The 18,293-nt window shown below is 39.6% G+C and overlaps 2 protein-coding genes across 3 annotated transcripts in view; one reads left to right on the top strand and one right to left on the bottom strand.

Moving 5' to 3' along the window:
- Positions 1-4,215, top strand: part of cdan1 (codanin 1) — a 116,768-nt gene extending 112,553 nt beyond the window's left edge. For both annotated transcript variants that reach the window (XM_043698388.1, XM_043698387.1), the window contains 2 exons: positions 3,094-3,207; positions 3,335-4,215. In XM_043698388.1, the coding sequence (XP_043554323.1) occupies positions 3,094-3,207; positions 3,335-3,472 (252 nt within the window). In that variant the 3' untranslated portion in view covers positions 3,473-4,215. The remainder of the gene's footprint in view (positions 1-3,093; positions 3,208-3,334) is intronic.
- Positions 4,216-4,307: 92 nt separating this feature from the next.
- LOC122553896 overlaps positions 4,308-18,293 on the bottom strand; it is a 29,694-nt gene continuing 15,708 nt past the window's right edge. The window contains exons 6-12 of the mRNA XM_043698386.1: positions 16,305-16,416; positions 13,701-13,828; positions 12,430-12,494; positions 11,046-11,251; positions 7,180-7,259; positions 4,895-5,053; positions 4,308-4,812 (exon numbers count right to left, since the gene is read on the bottom strand). Of these exons, the coding sequence (XP_043554321.1) occupies positions 4,711-4,812; positions 4,895-5,053; positions 7,180-7,259; positions 11,046-11,251; positions 12,430-12,494; positions 13,701-13,828; positions 16,305-16,416 (852 nt within the window). The 3' untranslated portion in view covers positions 4,308-4,710. The remainder of the gene's footprint in view (positions 4,813-4,894; positions 5,054-7,179; positions 7,260-11,045; positions 11,252-12,429; positions 12,495-13,700; positions 13,829-16,304; positions 16,417-18,293) is intronic.

Below are 18,293 nucleotides of genomic sequence, written 5' to 3'. Positions count from 1 at the left end.
AAATTCCCATAGTGTTAGGTAAGGGGTAAATGTAGGGGTATGGGTGGATTGCGCTTCGGCGGGTCGGTGTGGACTTGTTGGGCCGAAGGGCCTGTTTCCACATTGTAAGTAATCTAAAAAAGTGAGAACTGCAGATGCTGGAAATCAGAGTCAAAAAGTGCAATGCTGGAAAAGCAAAGCCAGTCAGGCAGTTTCCGAGGAACAAGAGAGTCGACATTTCAAGAGTAAGCTCTTCATTAGGAATATTCCTGATGAAGAGATTATGCTTGAAATGTCAACTCTCCTGCTTATTGCATGCTGCCTGACCGGCTGTGCTTTTCCAGCGCCACACATTTTGACTCTAAAGAGAAATGTCTGAGCCTAGGAAGCATCAATTAGTTGTTTTAAAATCTAATGTTAATTTGGGACCCTAATTACCACAATGCAATTGTCAAGAAGACTAATGAAGATAAATCTTTCCTAAATTTGGAAAAATGGTAAACAGAAGTTGATGCAAATTGCCTGCAGCAGGATATAGGTATGCAAGCAAAATCTAGATGGAATTTAATACAAAGAAGTGAGCTGTGTACATTTTGCCTGAAGTGGTGGGGAGATTCAACCTTGACTTATGGCACCATTCTGGGAACAGAGGGACCCGAGAGTTCATGTGCGTTGATCTTTGAAGAAGAAAGGATATGTTGAGAATGGTTAGCAAAGCTTATGGAATCCTCAACCTTCTAAACAGAGACACTGGGTACAAAAGGAGGGAAGTGTCACTTTAGAAATGTTACAAACATTCCTGAGAGGATGAAGAGATTTACCTGAATGGTTCATGAAGTAAGTTTAGTTGGTTCTTTTATTCTTCTTGGCATAAAGGAGATTGAGAGGCAATTTGATAGATAAAGTTGACATAAGTAGGGAAGATGTGTTGGGTAAGCTAGAGGATATTAAGTTGGACTAATCTCCAGGACCAGATCGGATCTATCCCAGATTGCTGAAAGAGGCAAGAGAGGAAATAGCTGGGGCCCTGATCTTTGTAGCATCCTTAAACACAGGTGAGGTGCTGGAGGACTGGAGGGTTGCTCACGTTGTCCCCCTGTTCAAGGAGGGTGGGAGGGATATTCCAGATAGCTACAGACCAGTGAGCCTGATGTCAGTGGTGGCAAAGAGGCTGGAGAAGGTACTCAGGGATAAAATCTATTTATATTTGGAAAAGAATGGGCTTATCAGTGATAGGCAACATGGTTTTTAGCGCGCGAGATCATGACTTTCCAACTTAATAGAGTTCTTTGAGGAAGTGATCAAATTGATAGATGAAGGAAGGGCTGTAAATGTCATATACTTTAAGGTGTTTGATAAGGTTCCCCATGGTAAACTAAAGGAGAAAGTGAAGTCACATGGTGTGCAGGGTATTCTAGCTAGGTGGATAAAGAACTGGTTGAGCAACAGGAGACAAGTAGTTGAAGGAGTTTCTCGAAATGGAGAAAAGTGACCAGTGGTGTTCCACAGGAATCACTGTTGCTTGTGATGTACATAAATCATCTGAAAGAGGGCACTGTTGGTATGATCAAGTTTGCAGCTGACATGAAGATTGGTGGAGTAGCAGAAAGCATAGGGGACTGTCAAAGAATACAGGAGACTATAGATAGACTGGAGAGTTGGGCGGAGAACAGGCAGATGGAGTTCAATCCAGGCACATATGAAGTGATGCATGTTGGGAAGTCTAATTCTAGAGTGAACAGTACTGTAAACGGAAGAGCCTTGAGAAAAGCTGATGAGCAGAGAGATCTGGGAGGGCGGGTCCATTGTACCCTGACGGTTGCTGCACAGAGTGGTCAGGAAAACATATGGTATGCTTGCCTTCATCAGATCGGGTATTGAGTGTATTAGCTGGCAGGTCATATAAAAATTGTACAAGACATTGGTTCGACATTGCATTTAGAATATCGTGTACAGTCCTGGTCACCACATTACCAAAAGGGTGTGGATGCTTCAGAGAGGGTACAGAGAAGATTTACAGGGATGTTGCCTTCCAAGAAGAGAGGTTGAGTAGGTTAGGTTAGGATTGTTTTCATTAGAAAAAAGGATATTATGGGGGGGGGAGAGAGAGATCTGATTAAGTCTACAAAATCATAAAGAGTATAGACAGAAGCTTTTTCACAGGGTGAAGGATTCAGTAACGAGAGGGCACACTTTCAAAGTGAGAGGTGAAAAGTTTAAGGGAGATACATGCAGCAGGGGGTGGTAGGTGCCTGGCATGTGTTGCCAGCAGAGGTGGTAGAGGCAGGCACGGCAGATGCACGAGTTGGTGGGGAGCAGAGGAATACAGATGCTTAGGAATTGGGCGACAGGTTTAGACAGTGGATTTGGATTGGCTCAGGCTTGGAGTGCCAAAGGGTCTGTTCCTGGACTGTAAATTTTCTTGGTTCCTCTTTGTTCTATAAAGTTTTAAGATTTTGGATAAGAGATGGAGGGGAATGTGAATGGTAATGATCTGGTTCTTGCTAGTTACAAGGGGTTGGAAGTGGTGATAACCAATGATTAAAAAGAGAAATTGGATAGACAGTTGGAAACTAACTGGGAGAGGACTGAATGCAATTGACTGGATTACACCATGGGATGAACAAGGGTGGCCTCCTTGCTGCTGTTCCTAAAATTTTGGTTAACTTACATAAGACAATAATCAAGTGGCTTTTCTTATATGCCTATTTTAATTTAAATGTCCTAGAAATAAAGATTGTTGTGAAGTTGACTAGATTCCTCCATTCCAACAAACAGGAATGCAGAACAGTAAGCCCTAAAAGTGAATTTAGTATTTCCTCTTGATTTCTTTGTTGAGCTTGTAAAATCAATAAGGTCAGGCTAACTGAAATTTAAAAAAATTTACCCTCAATAAATCACAATTCATGTAGGAAAGCATCTTGCAATATGCCAAGGAATCAGCCCTTGTAAATATTTCATAGCAACGGTGTCGACCTATTTAAAAAAATGGGTAAAAGGAAATTTTACAATTTGGAATATATTATTTTATAATTAAGAGGAAATGACAACTGGGAACACTAAAATTTCTCATGTTATCCTTTATGACCAGTTTCTTTTCCTGCTCCTCCCCAGTTATGTTGGAATGAACTCTCCTTTCTAATTCGTGGCCTTACTGAGCAGGGGCTGATGAAGCCGTCAGAAATAGAGAGTTGCTGGAGGGACCTTTCATGGCAGCCTTGGCCTGAGGTAATGGAGCTTGAATCATTCTGTTCAATCAAAGCTTTCTCTTAATGGAGGTATTATCTCAGCTCTTATACATGTTGGTTTGAAAACAGTAGAAATTTTTTAAAACTAATTCTTTTGTCCCTTTCAGGATTTCGTTCTTGTGATAGAATCCGTATTTGGGATCTGTTCAGAACTGGCAAAGATGGATAAAATGGAAGACCAGATGCCAAATTCATTACCAAGTAAAATAGCAGGGCTTAGATTGACTTCTACAAAAAACACCTAGCCTCAGTATTTTGCAATTCATAAGTGCAATTCATTTGGGGTGGGCAAGGATATTTTATATGTTTTACTGATGCTGCTAAATTTAATAAAATATTCACTTGTGAATATTTAATGTAGTTCACATTGGACTATTCCTAAAAATTTTTCAATTTGGCTATAATTAATGAAGAACTGACAATCCTGACTGATTTTACAAACAATTTGTGTGTATTAAACAAAGCAATAATAAGTATTTAGAGATCCATTTCAGAATGATACCATCACTAGAGGATCAGGGCGAGCACTCAAGTTAAAGAATTGACACTGAAATAAACTAGGAAGTAACTATGAATTCAGTATTCTTAAAATCCTATGCTGAAAGATGGGCTACAGAGAAAAAAACAACAAAAGCTTGTTTATAAAGTGCAATCTGTCTCATTTATTGGGCCAAACAGGAATTCCAAGCTTCATTATGTCAGCACCTCACTTATGTGCCCATTTAAGTGCTTTTGATTTTAAGTTAAATATTGTTGGAGAGCTATGATGCTGTATTTTATATTAAATTATTCTGATGCTTTGAGAGTGTAAGATACATGCATTAGGAAGGTCAAGCTGGAGCACAGCATCCTTCAAATCTCTGGTCCAGTTATAATAGGGGACAAGGGCAGGAAATGCAGCCTAGCTCCTGCTCCATCCAACAATGTGAAAGACAGTACTGAACTTGTCCTCTGTTTCCAACCACAATAAAGAAGTGATCATGCAGTATGTAGACCTTGTGTTGAAATTATTTTTATGGTTTTTTTTATTGGCTTCATGCTAGGAGAATGGCGTATCTAATAATGACAATATTTTACAAATCAAAGCATTTAATGACCATCCAAATTACTTAATTCCATGGAATCTGACAATTATATTTCAGAATTGATTGTATAAAATAACATATATAAATAAGTACAATTGGAATTTTGCATACAAAAATAAAAATCTTAACTGTACATTTAATAGAAAACCCAGAACAGCCACTGAGTGTTTTGTCCCGAAGGAAGGATTGTCTTGAGCTTTCACAAGGATTGACCTAGCAACTGCAGTAACATTGTTTAAAATACAAAAATCTGTACAAAACTATATATATTAAACACAACCTTCAATATTACTGATTTTAAGTTAGACAGGTAACAAGTTGTTGAATGCCAAATCTGATTAGATTAGTAATGCAGCAGGGAGGAGGCTGCACCGATGCAGTCTTTACACAACAATAAATCAACAGGAGAACAAACTGGCTAGGTTGGCAATGCACAAAGGCTGTCGCTTAGCAACTGACCCCAACAGTCTGGCAGGGAGAGCAGGAGCACCAAGGTCAACCTTTAAAATCAGAGAGGAAGAACAATATCAGCTTTATTCAACATTTTTACAAACTAATTTAGTTGTAATGCATAATTGTTACCTGAGTCAAGTAGATAAGTCTAGTTATTTCCTTTCCATTCTGTGTGTCAGGCTGCAAAATCCAACCACTCGGCATCATTTCCCCTCGTACCAAATCCTTCACAGGCCGAGGCATTGATTCCTCATATATTGATTGCATTGCAAGAATGTACTGCTGATCCTGGTGAAAGAAAGATGGGTTCATACTATAACAAACTTCACTGTAAATGAGAGTAAAGTCTGTTCTCACTGCCAAACCATTATCTTTCCATTAACAAATGGAGCTTTCACTCCCCTACCAACTTATTGGGATGTGAGAGAAATGCGGGCACCATGAAGGCAAAGTAATGTTACTGAAAATGTGGATCCTGTCAACATGGTCTACAAATTGATCTCTTCTTAGAATGTATGCTCTGCCTTCTGAAAAGCTAGAGCAACATACCTGCAGCTAAATAAGTTCACATTAGCCTGTTTGGAGAACAAATGTTGCCATCTCTGAACCTACCTACTAAGCTCTTCTGGTAGAGATACAGGATCTGTTTATAGGAGTGACTATAGCTTTCTGCAGTAGGCCAGTAAGTATGAAATGGACTCGACACCACACTACAAGACTACCTGACTGACTTGGAGTTGCTATCAGTAGAATGCACATTAGAAAAGTAATTTATTGGCTGTCAAGGACTTTGGATTTTGTGAAAGAAGTCACATCAAGCATCCGGAGTTCTGTATTACATATCCACACACTTTGCAGACCATTACTGTTGTGTCATAGGGAATGAAGCTTAGGATGATAAACAGCTATCTCAGTTGTCATCTCTTAAAAAGAAATTAAAGTGGATCTAAAAAATGAGTGGGCAATGGAACTTAAGGTGATTTATATACAAATGAACATATAGATTAGGAGGCTAGATCATGGCTAATCTAATTGTAGCCTCAACACCCTGGTCCTTCAGGAATCTGACCCTTCTACTTCTACAGGCAAACAATTCTCTACAACTCCATTTTAAATGGAGACCTCATTTTTAAATTTGTGCTCCCCTCAGTTTCTAATCTCTCACAAGCATAGACATCCATTCTGTCAAGTCCCCTCAGAATCTTACATTTCAATAAGATTACTTCTCATTCTTTTACTCTCAAACAGGCCAAATGGATAACCCACTCTCATTCCAGGAAACAGTCATTTGAACTTCCTCTGAATTGCTTCTAATGCAATTATATCCTTTAACTAAAGAGACTAAAATAGAACGTGAACAGCCTTTTCTTGTGATCCTGCAAGCAAAAGACAGAGGCTATTCAATAGGATCATGGCTGATTAAACACTTCAATGTTTATTATTCATTCCACCCCATGACCCTGCATGCCACTAGTATCAGAAATCCATCAATCTACCTAAGGACTGAGCTTTCACAGCCCTTTGTGGTAGAAAATTCCAAAGAGTCACAACCTTCTGAGTAACAAAAGGACTATCATCATCTCAGACATAGTGCCATATGAGAGGGTGTTTCCCTCAGGAACAGTCTCAGAATAAAGGGATGCCAATTTAAGACTGAGTTGAGGAGGAATTTCTTCTCAGAGGGTTGAAAGTCTTTGAAACTTCTTACCACAGAGCGCTGTGGGAGCAGAGTCCTTGTGTATATTTAAGGCTGATTTAGGATCTATCTCAAATGTTATGGGGAAAAGGCAGGAAAGTAGATGTGAGGAATATCACATCAGCCATGATCCTGTAAATGGTGTGCCTTGTGGTCCCAAACAGCCTACCTTTTTCCTTTTTCTTATTGGTCTTACTATGTCCACTGGCTATCGATTTTGTTCATAAAAGCTCCAAAGGTTTGTCAAACAGTATTTCACAATTGTAAATCCATGTTATTGCCAATTATTATCTGAGTATCTATTTATCCATTCATTATAATTGATTCTCCCCACAACGTTTGTAAGGCCAATAGGTCTATACTTTCCTGCTTTCCTTCTTGGTTGCTTCTTGAGGATGGGGTGACATGTACTATGTTTCAGTCCCCAGGAAGTACTCTAGAACCTATCTAATCACTACAGCCACCTCTTTCAACATCAGGTTGTCAGGATTTATCAACTTTCAGCCCCATTAATTTCTCCTGTACAATCTTCTTACCAGAAATCAAAGGAAAATAGAATTAGTATGTTCCTCGGTGAAAACAAAGTATTGAGCTTCTCTGCCATTTCTTGTTTTCTCTTTATAAATGCCAGTCATAGACAAAGATAGTAGTTGTCAATCAAATAATGCAACATATCCATTGCCCTAACAAGAATCCACCTGAAAAGGAACTGCCTTACCTCTTTTGCCTCCACACTGATGCAGCAGAAATCCCGAGGCTGACTGAGGTAGCACACAGAGGTGTCATTCACAAGATAAACTTGAGGAAAGATAATCAAATAAGGTAGCATAAATTTTCAGTGAAACATTCAACACTTATATTTAAAGCAATGTATGATGCAAATTGAGACTGAATTGTCAAAAAAAGTTGCTGACTTTTTTAAATGAATTAATATAAATACATAATCTGCATATTGAGACTCTGAACTGCATCAACTTCACCTACTGAAGAACAAGTCTCCTGTCTGATTCCAACACAGGAATCCATTCAGCATGTCGTGTCTTTGTCGGCTCATTGAAATTGAATTCATTGAAAATTATTCCCACCCCCATATGCCTCAAAACATTCAACAAATTCTCTTGAATATAACTATGGAATCTGGTTCTTTGAAGAACTACATTCCATTTAACAACAATTTGCTCTAAATTTTTTTATCCTTTTTCATTACATTCTGGCTAATGTACAGTAGTACATATCCCAGAATGAAAACCGACTTGAATGGATCATGTTCTTTTATCTTAGTTATTATGGTTATCAGTCACTGAAATAATCACAGGAGGCTACAGAGTTTCTTTAACAAGGGGACAGAAGTTCATTACACAAAAGCAAAAAACAACCAATTATAGAACACAGTTTGGAATATCTTAAAACACAGCAAAACAAAGTCTCAAATCCAGAGATATTATCCCTCTACCAAATCTGATTTTTTTCCTGGGAACTATGTAGTCTTTTTACCTGAATAATCTCAAAACTGAAATCTTGGATTTTCTCATAACTCTCAGATTTCTAACAAATCTCTCCTGGGCTGTAAGTTGCACAAACTGAACTCTTTAGGTACTGTGAGGAGAAAAACAGTACTTGTTCTGATTCGACTCAGGTCTCCTCCAAACTGCCCTGGTTTCCTAAACTAGAATAATCCTCAACCAAGTACAAATCCACCTGTTGTAAACTACCATAATAAAACAATTTTTCATTAGTACTCTAGGCAGTGATACATACTGTATTAGGTCACTGTTGCAGGATTATCTGACCTAGTTATTAAAAAAATCTTCATATATGTAACCAATTTAAAATTTACCACTATTTTAAAGTTCAAACTCTTAAAAGTAGAGTTGCTTTTTATTTGTCATTTCTACCATATACAACTGATATAGTAACAACGAGACAGTGTTCCTCCAGGATCACGGTGCTACATGGACAGCACAAACTACATGATCAGGATGGTATAAAGTGGATGAAGGGCTTTTGCCCGAAACATCAATTTTTTTCTGTTCCTCAGATGTTGCCTGACCTCTGTGCTTTTCCAGCACCACTCTAATCTTGACTCTAATCTCCAGCATCTGCAGTGCCCACTTCTGCCTACCATTCCTAAAGTGCAGTACCCAGGAATGTTCTCAGTCCTCCAATGGTTTATAAAGATTAGCATGAGCTCTTTGCTTTTGTGTTCTAATATATCTGTTCACAAAGCCAAGGAGCCTCAAAATATTTTTATAAGCCTGATCAATAACATTCAAAACATTCATCCCCAGGTCTCTGGTCAGAAGAGTCAAAAGGCAGACTATTATTTAAGAGAGATTCCAAAGTTACAGCGCTGAGGGATCTGGTTGTCGTGCGTGAAATAAAAGGTATGCCTGCAGGTGCAGCAAGAAATCAAGGTGTCAAATTGAACTTTGGCCTTTAAACACCACCTCTCTCCGCCACAGAAATAAAAGCAGGGTGTTTGTAAAGCTGCACCTGCAGTACTGTGTCCAGTTTTATTCCCTATATTTAAAAAATAATGTATTGACATGGGAGGCAGTTCGAAAGAGATTCATGAGGCTGATTCCTGGGACGAAGGAGTTGACTTATCACAAAGAGCTGAGCAGGTTAGGCCTTTATTCATTAGAGTTTAGAAGAATGATGAGTGATCTTATTAAAATATCCAAGATTCTGGAGGGATTTGACAAGGTAGATGTTGAGAAATGCTTCCACTCGTGGGCAAAGTAGGGGACATAGAATAAGGAGATACTCATTTAAGTCAGAGATACAAAGGAATTTCTCCTAGAGAGCCGTGAATGTTTGAAACCAGAGAATTATGGAGGCTAGATCAATGAAACCACTTAAAGAGGATAAAAAAGAAAGGTTGATCTTTGAAATATCAAGAGCTGAGAATTTTGAGGAGTGGCATGAAAGGAGCCTGAGAAGATCAGTTGTAATTATATAAAATGTTGGGGAGCATTCAAGGTGCCTAATGACCTATTCTTGCTCCTATGTATGTCCTTGCTGTTTACTGCATTTAGATTTGTTTCCTTTGAAAAGTCTATTAGATTCTGTCCTGTATAGCCAAGGATAAAGGAAGAGCAGTGTCCTAATCACAAACCTTGCTATAACAGTACTGGAACCCACATCGTCACTACGTTTTTTTGCCATTTAGCTAACTCTGTGCTAATGTTGTCACTGCATCCCTCGTTCCATGACCTTCAGATTTCTCTGAGGTCCTTTATAAAACACTTCTTGAAGCTTCACATATACAACAGTGACAACACAATCCACTCTCATCAATCCACTCTGTTACTTCAACAAAAAACTCCATTAAGTGAGTTAAACATGATTTCCCTTTGTTGTTCATCATTGTTTGTAACATGAAAAAAATTCCCATTTTGCCTTTGTTCAATTTTGAATATCTTAATCTATCTTAACTTTATCTACTCTATTTGCGTTCTCATAACCAGTGTAAAGGTGAGCAGGAGTGAAGGTCACTCTGCTCCCATGTATTAGCCATCAAAATAGAAGAATGTGCAAAAATGTAACAGGACTGAAAAATGACTACTTATTTACATATCCCTGGCAAATTCTCCAGTGGTTTTCTATAATGCAACCACTATACAAACATCCAGAGAATGTGGGGTTTATTCACATTATTTACTTATCCTTAAAATACACATTGCAGGAAGTTATATATTGAGATATGCAGAGTGTACTGTAATCTGGGATAGTGCAGCCAAGTGTTTTGGAAATCCTTACTGTCACACTGGGGTAGGAATGCCAGAGCATATTGATCAAGTGTCATCATGGTGAATATGAATGTCCTCACTAATGCTCTTACCACTATCAACAATGCTGAGAAATGTGGAAAACGCCAGGTTCTCATCTGGTAGGGCCGCCACCGATTAGCCACTGTCCTTTCACCGCCGAGGACCCTTAGCCACCACCTATTGGCCACTGAGGACGATTTGCCACCACAAGTGTTTGTAATTCATTTTTATGTATAAACCAATAAAATGATATTTATTTCACCTCTTTTTTTTATCAATATGTAGTTGTATAAATAAAGGGGACTGAGAAGTAGGAAAGAACAGGCGGGAGGGAAAACAATCAGTACATGTATATATATTTCTGGTGGCGAATAGTCTCCAGAGGTCAAACGATCCCAGTGGAGAAACGCTGGTGGCGAACCAGCAGTGGCTAATCATCGGCGGCGAATGTGCCGTGGCGAATCGTCACCAACCCCTCATCTGGCTATGCTCCAAAGTGATTGTGAGATTCCTGACTGTAATGCAGTGTAGCTACACGGGAGAGTTTGAGATTATTGATGACCACAGAGGTGGGAGACTAGGTATCATAAGCCCCAGATTTGATGTTCAAGTAAAAGAGTTCGAAAATGATAAAATTGGCAGATATGATCAACTCAATACACCTGCTTTCCCACATTTCTCAAAACAACCAAATTTAGGAGACGTGAAGCAATAAAAGTAATTGCATGATTTCTTTCCAACATTTTTTTTTCTTGAATTTACATTTATCAAATGATGTTATTTTGCTATCTCAGGATTAGTAGCAACTTACCAAGCTCAATGCCATTTCCCAGTTGCTGATGTATCTTCACTGTTTTCACTGAGCTGTCGTAAAGCTGCCTCTTACTGTGATCTTTCACAATGCACCACACACAGTGTAATGGTTTCTCAATCACACCAACACCCAGAAAGCCATGCTTGGTTGGGGAGGCATATTTCTTATAGAATATTTGGACCCCTTTTTCTGTGCAGTGATATCTAATGACCACAACAAATATGAAATCACACAGTGTTAGTTTGAGGGATTACTCCTTTCTTTGTCAAAACTTCAAGTTCTGACTCAGGCTTACCACACCAAGGATTACAGCATAAACAAAATTATTTTACTCAGTGCTCAACATGGCCAATTGTATGCTTTCTCTATATTAGAATTATACAAGAGATACACAAGATAAATAGAGAGATGTATCAATCATGTTTATTTTTTAAACACAAAATTTCACTTATTGTAAACAAACCTTTCTCAATGAAGATGTAAAACTGGTTAACACCTCAAGTTTGTATCAGGAAAATATGAACATCTACCCCTATTAATATCCCAAATCACATATACTAGCTGAAGAGATAGATACTGATTTCACTCTGCAATGATTTGTTTTAGGAAAAAATACACATGATCAATAAGTCTTAGTTCTTGAAGGGAACAAGAGAAGGATGGTGTGAAATGTTGAGACTACTGTCAATCTGATATTCTATCACATGAAGACCCCATGTCACCAAACACAAGCAAATGTCTTTGAGATCTTTGTCGATATAACTTGCTCAGGAAACACATTATCAAGGTTTCCTCCAGATACCTTACAGGTGGCCAGTCAGGGTTCAGACCGGACCACAGCTCCAGCACCATACTGGAATCATAATATAGGGTTTTCAGAGCTGAGCTGTGTAGCATCTTACCGTCCCCAGGTCAACCACCAAGTGCAAACTCCAAACATTCTCAAAAGAGAAGGTGCAACCTTACAGGGGTCAATCCATGCAAGGGGTCTGCAGTAAACAGACACCTATCGCACAACAGGTGACATGCAAGAAATGGCTTATTAAAAAAGAAATCCATTGTCCTTTCATTGACATCTTTAAAAAAATCCTTTAAACTTTTGTCCAAATAAATATTAAATTGGAAACCACCATAACAGCATAGATCTAGGCAGTAATAAAGAACAGAAGAACATGCTTTCCTATTGCAACAGTGCCTCAGACAATATTTATCCTTCAGCCAATGACACTCAACAGATGATTTGTCATTATAGTGTGCTGTGTACAAACTGGTATTGCATTACAATAAGTGTGCTTCAAGAATACCTCAAAAAGGGTGCTAAGGGAGTGTAAGCTTAAGAACAAGAAGAGAAAGTTTTGACTTGTCAGAGTAATACACCTACCTCCAGCCAGCTGCTGATTTGCCATGAAGAAGATTGCTGAGATTGTTGATGGACGCCACCATGACCTGAAAAAAATAAGAGACTGCCTGGATGGTTTCTGTGGGCAATATAAATAATAAACTGCACATGGCATTTGGTCATCTAATGATCTGGGCAGAATTTTGGTTGGGACTAATGCTGTTACGAGTGGGCCCACTGCTCAGCGATTAAGATCACATAGAACATAGAAGAATACAGCGCAGTACAGGCCCTTCGGCCCTCGATGTTGGGCCGATCCAAGCCTACCTAACCTACACTAGCCCACTATCCTCCATATGCCTATCCAATGCCCGCTTAAATGCCCATAATGAGGGAGAGTCCACCACTGCTACTGGCAGGGCATTCCATGAACTCACGACTCGCTGAGTAAAGAACCTACCCCTAACATCTGTCCTATACCTACCCCCCCTTAATTTAAAGCTATGCCCCCTTGTAATAGCTGACTCCATACGAGGAAAAAGATTCTCACTGTCGACCCTATCTAAACCCCTAATCATCTTATACACCTCTATCAAGTCACCCCTAAACCTTCTTTTCTCCAATGAAAACAACCCCAAGTGCCTCAGCCTTTCCTCATACGATCTTTCTACCATACCAGGCAACATCCTGGTAAACCTCCTCTGCACCCGTTCCAGTGCCTCCACATCCTTCCTATAGTATGGCGACCAAAACTGCACACAATACTCCAGATGTGGCCGCACCAGAGTCTTATACAAGATATGTAAATAAGTAATCATAAGTAGTAAATAAGTAGTCACCTCAAAGTATAGAATACTTTCCAGTCACCCCAGTCGGAACCACATTTATAGGTATACAATGTGAAAATCAGACTCAGCCATGATCCACCCAGGCCTGTTGAACCTCACCTAGAGACAAAAAAAACCTGCAGATTCTGGAATCCATAGTTGACAAACAGGAGGCTGGTAGAACATAGCAAGCCAGGCAGCAGCAGGTAGTGGAGAAGTCGACATTTCAGGTATAACCCTTGTTCAGGACGAGAACTGAAGGGTTATATCCAAAACATTGACTTCTCCATCTCCTGATGCAGTCTGACTTGCTGTGTTCTTTCAGCCTCCTGTTTGTTTACTGTTGAACCTCACTGGCTTAGGTAACATCAAAAATGAGCCACTCGAAAGAGGAATTGATCAGCTTCCGCAGTGGCAGACACAGCCAGCAATCCCCATTAAAAAGATATTTTCATCAACATTACCTGGAATCCTGGGAAAACGTACCTCTGCTTTAACAGAAGCTACAGTGTGAGTTGCCAAATCCTGGTATTTTTTAAAGTAGTTAGAACTTGCGGTGTGACTGATGTGGTGTGATATATTCCCTGAGACAGATTCAACAGGTGAGCAGGAAGCTGCAGTAAGAAAATAAAATTATGTAATGATATAACGCCCTCTTCTGAAGCAAGTTCAATACTCCATAATGTTATGACATGGCGGTGAACCCCTCTGTTAATTAAACTAGACATCCAGAAAAGCTCACCTCACCTCGTAATCTGTTAAAACATGGATGACAGAGAACTCCCAAATTACACTATTTAAAGAAAATAATATCAGTTTATTCTTGAATTCTGAAAATGAACATTAAACAACAACTATTCATAAGTCTAAGAGCTCCCTCCTTTCCCTTAACTGCTTATTACCTACCCCTATAACAATAAAACACTTATTCAAATTACATCAACTTAGTTTCAAAATCATACAGTGGCTGTCATCTTCTGTGTCTTTCTTCTTCTGGCTGAAAACCTCCCTGGGTCATCTTTCCTTTTATTGTGAAGATGTTTCATATGAAAAGATACTTTTGACAGTGTTTCAATGTCTTATCTCTCTCTCTCGATGGCAGTTGCTCTGTCCGATTTTCGAAATGGCTGGCTTTTTTTTATATCCCCAATATTGGATTGTCTCATTGGTTCGATGTTGGCAAAACAATAAATTCAAACTCAATTGGGCGTTAGTATCTTGGGGCATAATTTAAACTGATTGGTTAAATTCGAAATGTCGTCAAAACAGCAACCAACTCAGGTATCTTTTTCACAATCAAATATGTTATATATTTTCCATTTTTCAGTACACTGAGACTGTTCTTGCAAGCTCTCAGTGCAGAACAGCATTCACTCTCTCTGAATGGTACAGTTCACACCTTCAACTTCATAACAATAAATACAGCTACAGTTTCTTTTTTTCTAATCCTGTAATCCCTTGTCTAGATCTCATGACGTTTCAAAACCACAAAATCTTCAAGTCTCAAACAAAAGAGAGAACCTTGGAATTTTAATGACAAAGTCAGTAGAACTATCTACTGTATTCTCAGGTGTTTAAAGGAGCAAGCTGAATGCTGGAATGTTTATTGAGTTGTATAATACTGTAATTTAGTGCTGACACAAACCTGTATTAGGCTCTGAAAACACGACAGGAACAGAGTTTCGATGTACTAATTCAGAAATAATATTCAGTTGTTAACTTGTGGGGTTTTTGTCATGTATTTTGTTGAGATCATGCCCACACACTTATCTACAGGAACCCATGTGTTTGAACTGGCCAGTTGATCTACCAGGCATGCCTAAAACAGCCCATATGTAGGCACATAAGGCACTGCCACTAGTCTTGGACTAATGATCATTAGGAATGTGCAAGAGACCACTGTTGGAGAAGTGTAGATAACTTGGGAGGGGGTTGGGGTTGAAGGAATTTACAGAAATAAGGCCGCATGGAAATGGAACATAACAACATTACAGCACAGTACAGGCCCTTTAGTCCTCGATGTCGTGCCGACCTGTGAAACCAATCTGAAGCCTATCTTTCCTACACATTTCCATTCTCATCCATATGTTTATCCAACCACCATTTAAATGCCCTTAAAGTTGGTGAGTCTACTACTGCTACAGGACTTACCACTACTACTACTACTACTCTGAGTAAAGGAACTACCTCTGACATCTGTCCTATATCTATCACCCCTCAATTTAAAGCTACGTCCCCTTGTGCTAGCCAACACCATCTGAGGAAAAAGGCTCTCGCTGTCCACCGTATTTAACCCTTGGATTATCTTATATGTCCCAATTCAATCACCTCTGAACCTTCTCTCTAACAAAAACAGCCTCAAGTCCCTCAGCCTTTCCTCAGAAGACCTTCCCTCCATACCAGGCAACATCCTGGTAAATCTCCTCTGAACCCATTCCAAAGCTTCCAAATCCTTCTTATAATGTGGTGACCCAAACTGTACACAATACTCCAAGTGTGACCGCACCAGAGTTTTGTAGAGCTGGAACGTGACCTTGTGGCTCTGAAACTCAATCCCTCTAGCAATAAAAGCCAACACACTGTATGCCTTCTTAACAAGCCTATCAACCTGGGCGGCAACTTTCAGAGATCTATGTACGTGGACACCGAGATCTCTCTGCTTATCTACACTACCAAGAATCTTACCAATAGCCCTGTACTCTGCATTCATGTTACTCCTTCCAAAGTGAATCACCTCACACTTTTCCACATTAAACTCCATTTGCCACCTCTCAGCCCAGCTCTGCAGCTTATCTATGTCCCTCTGTAACCTGCAACATACTTCAGCACTATCCACAACTCCACCGAAGGAGGAGGTGGTTTAATGTGAGGGCTTGCTGAATGAGAAGCTGCTCAGGGTGAGCAATTACTGAAGGGATAGATGAATGGAGCTTGGTACACATTGAGGTATATATTCAGTTACCGAGGGGATAGGTGAATGGAGGTTAGTACACATTGAGATATATATTCAGTTACTGAGGGGATAGGTGATTGGAGCTTGGTACACATTGAGATATATATTCAGCAGAGTTAATATTCACGGTTACTTACCGTGGACACTTTCGATGGTCACATCTGCTGGATGGTCTGTTACATCAACATGTGATCTTCGATATGCTGTCCGCCCTCTACTAGTTATCAAGGCATCAATACCACTTTTGTTCTAGCATTCAAAAGACAACAAGAAAACAATGAGCAACTAAAATAAACAAATATAAGTTAATATACTGTAAAAGAAAACCCATGGAATCCTGAATCTAAATGGCAAGAAAAGCAATAAAAGTCCAAATATCACATACCGACTTCTGGAATTCCGATGGGTAAAATGTCTAACTCATTATTCTGGGTAGACACAGCTTAAAACCTTGTGTTACCAACCTCCAAAACAGATGCCTCTCCACCATATGAGCAGTCTCCTGTAATACCCGAAGCTCATCATCATTTAGAACAAGCTGACCTGCTCAGTAAGCAGCCAATCCACTAGTTTTAAACATTCACTTTCACATCCCCTGCACACAGTGCCAGCATGGGATGTGACCTTCTGAACCCATGGCCACTTCCCTCGAGAAGAGGGAGGGCAGCAGATACAATGGGAACACCATCATCTACAAATTCCACTCCAAGCCACTCACCATCTTAACCTAGAAATATATTGCGTTCATTCACTCTCACTGTATCAAAATCCTAGCATTACCTCCCTAAGGGCATTGTGGACTGCAGCTGTTCAAGAACACATCTCACTACCACCTTCTCAAGGCCACCTAGGGATGGGTAATAAATGTTGGCCCAGCCAGTGATGTCCATATACTGGGAATTAATTAAAAGGAGACTTGACCATGGACAACAATTCTAAATGAACCAGGTACCATTTCTAAACTACAGAATGTGGTCAGGTCCCCTGCCCAATGCTTTGATTTTGTTTAAAGTTCTGCAAGCAGGAAAGAAGATGCTTTGATGATTATTAAAGCAATTAAAGTTTGCTTTAGTTATCACTTGCTGAAGCAGGGCAGTGTGATATTTTAGAATATTGAAATTTTGTTAGGATTTCAACCTTCCTGTTCTGCCAACAGTTACACGAATCATGGCTTCAGAATCTATCTCTATTAGTGTGTCTGGGTGTCTCTTCACATTATGTCATACACAGAGTAAAATGTGGACTTATTCACTACACGATGACCTGTGGGGATTCAATGTCAAAATGAGTGTAATGGTCTATTGTATAGCATTTATTTTTCGGAGTAACCAAAACATACAGAAATCTGATACTGTTAATCTCTGACACAGTTTATAGAATGAATATTCTGTCCCATGCTGCATTGTTGGGGTTGTCATCTTTTGGATGAAACCTAGTCTTACCATCCCATAACACGAAAGTTTTTCCTGATACATTTTTGAGTAATGAGAGATCTCTCCCTGGTGTCGTGGCTAATACGTATTCCTTGACCAACATCATTAATTCAATCATTACTATCATTGCTAGTGGTGGGGTATTGTTGTGCACAAATTCATCAGCAGTCTCCCGTCTTATAACAGTGGTATCACTCCATTAACAGTAAAGCACTGTGAACTGTCCTGAGATTGTGACAGACTCTACATAAATGCATTTTGACAAACAGCATAACTTAGATTGAAATAATGTGGTTCTTGAATCATCATAGAATCCCTAGTGTGGAAACAAGCCTTTTGTTCCAACAAATCTACACTGACCCTCCGAAGAGTAACCCACCCAGAGCCATTCCCCTATCCCTATTGCTTTTCCATTTCCCCTGACTAATGCACCTAACTTACACATCCCTGAACACTATGGACAATTTCAAAGTTTGTGAGAAGATTTGTAGCTCGGGTGCTTGTTGTTGTGGTTCTGTTCGCCGAGCTGGGAATTTGTGTTGCAGACGTTTCGTCCCCTGTCTAGGTGACATCCTCAGTGCTTGGGAGCCTCCTGTGAAGCGCTTCTGTGATGTTTCCTCCGGCATTTATAGTGATTTGTACCTGCCGCTTCCGGTTGTCAGTTCCAGCTGTCCGCTGCAGTGGTCGGTATAT

The sequence above is a fragment of the Chiloscyllium plagiosum genome, chromosome 10, assembly GCF_004010195.1.
Source record: "Chiloscyllium plagiosum isolate BGI_BamShark_2017 chromosome 10, ASM401019v2, whole genome shotgun sequence".
NCBI lineage: Eukaryota > Metazoa > Chordata > Chondrichthyes > Orectolobiformes > Hemiscylliidae > Chiloscyllium > Chiloscyllium plagiosum.
The sequence above is the reverse complement of the archived record's forward strand: the minus strand, read 5'-3'. Positions and strand labels throughout refer to the sequence as shown.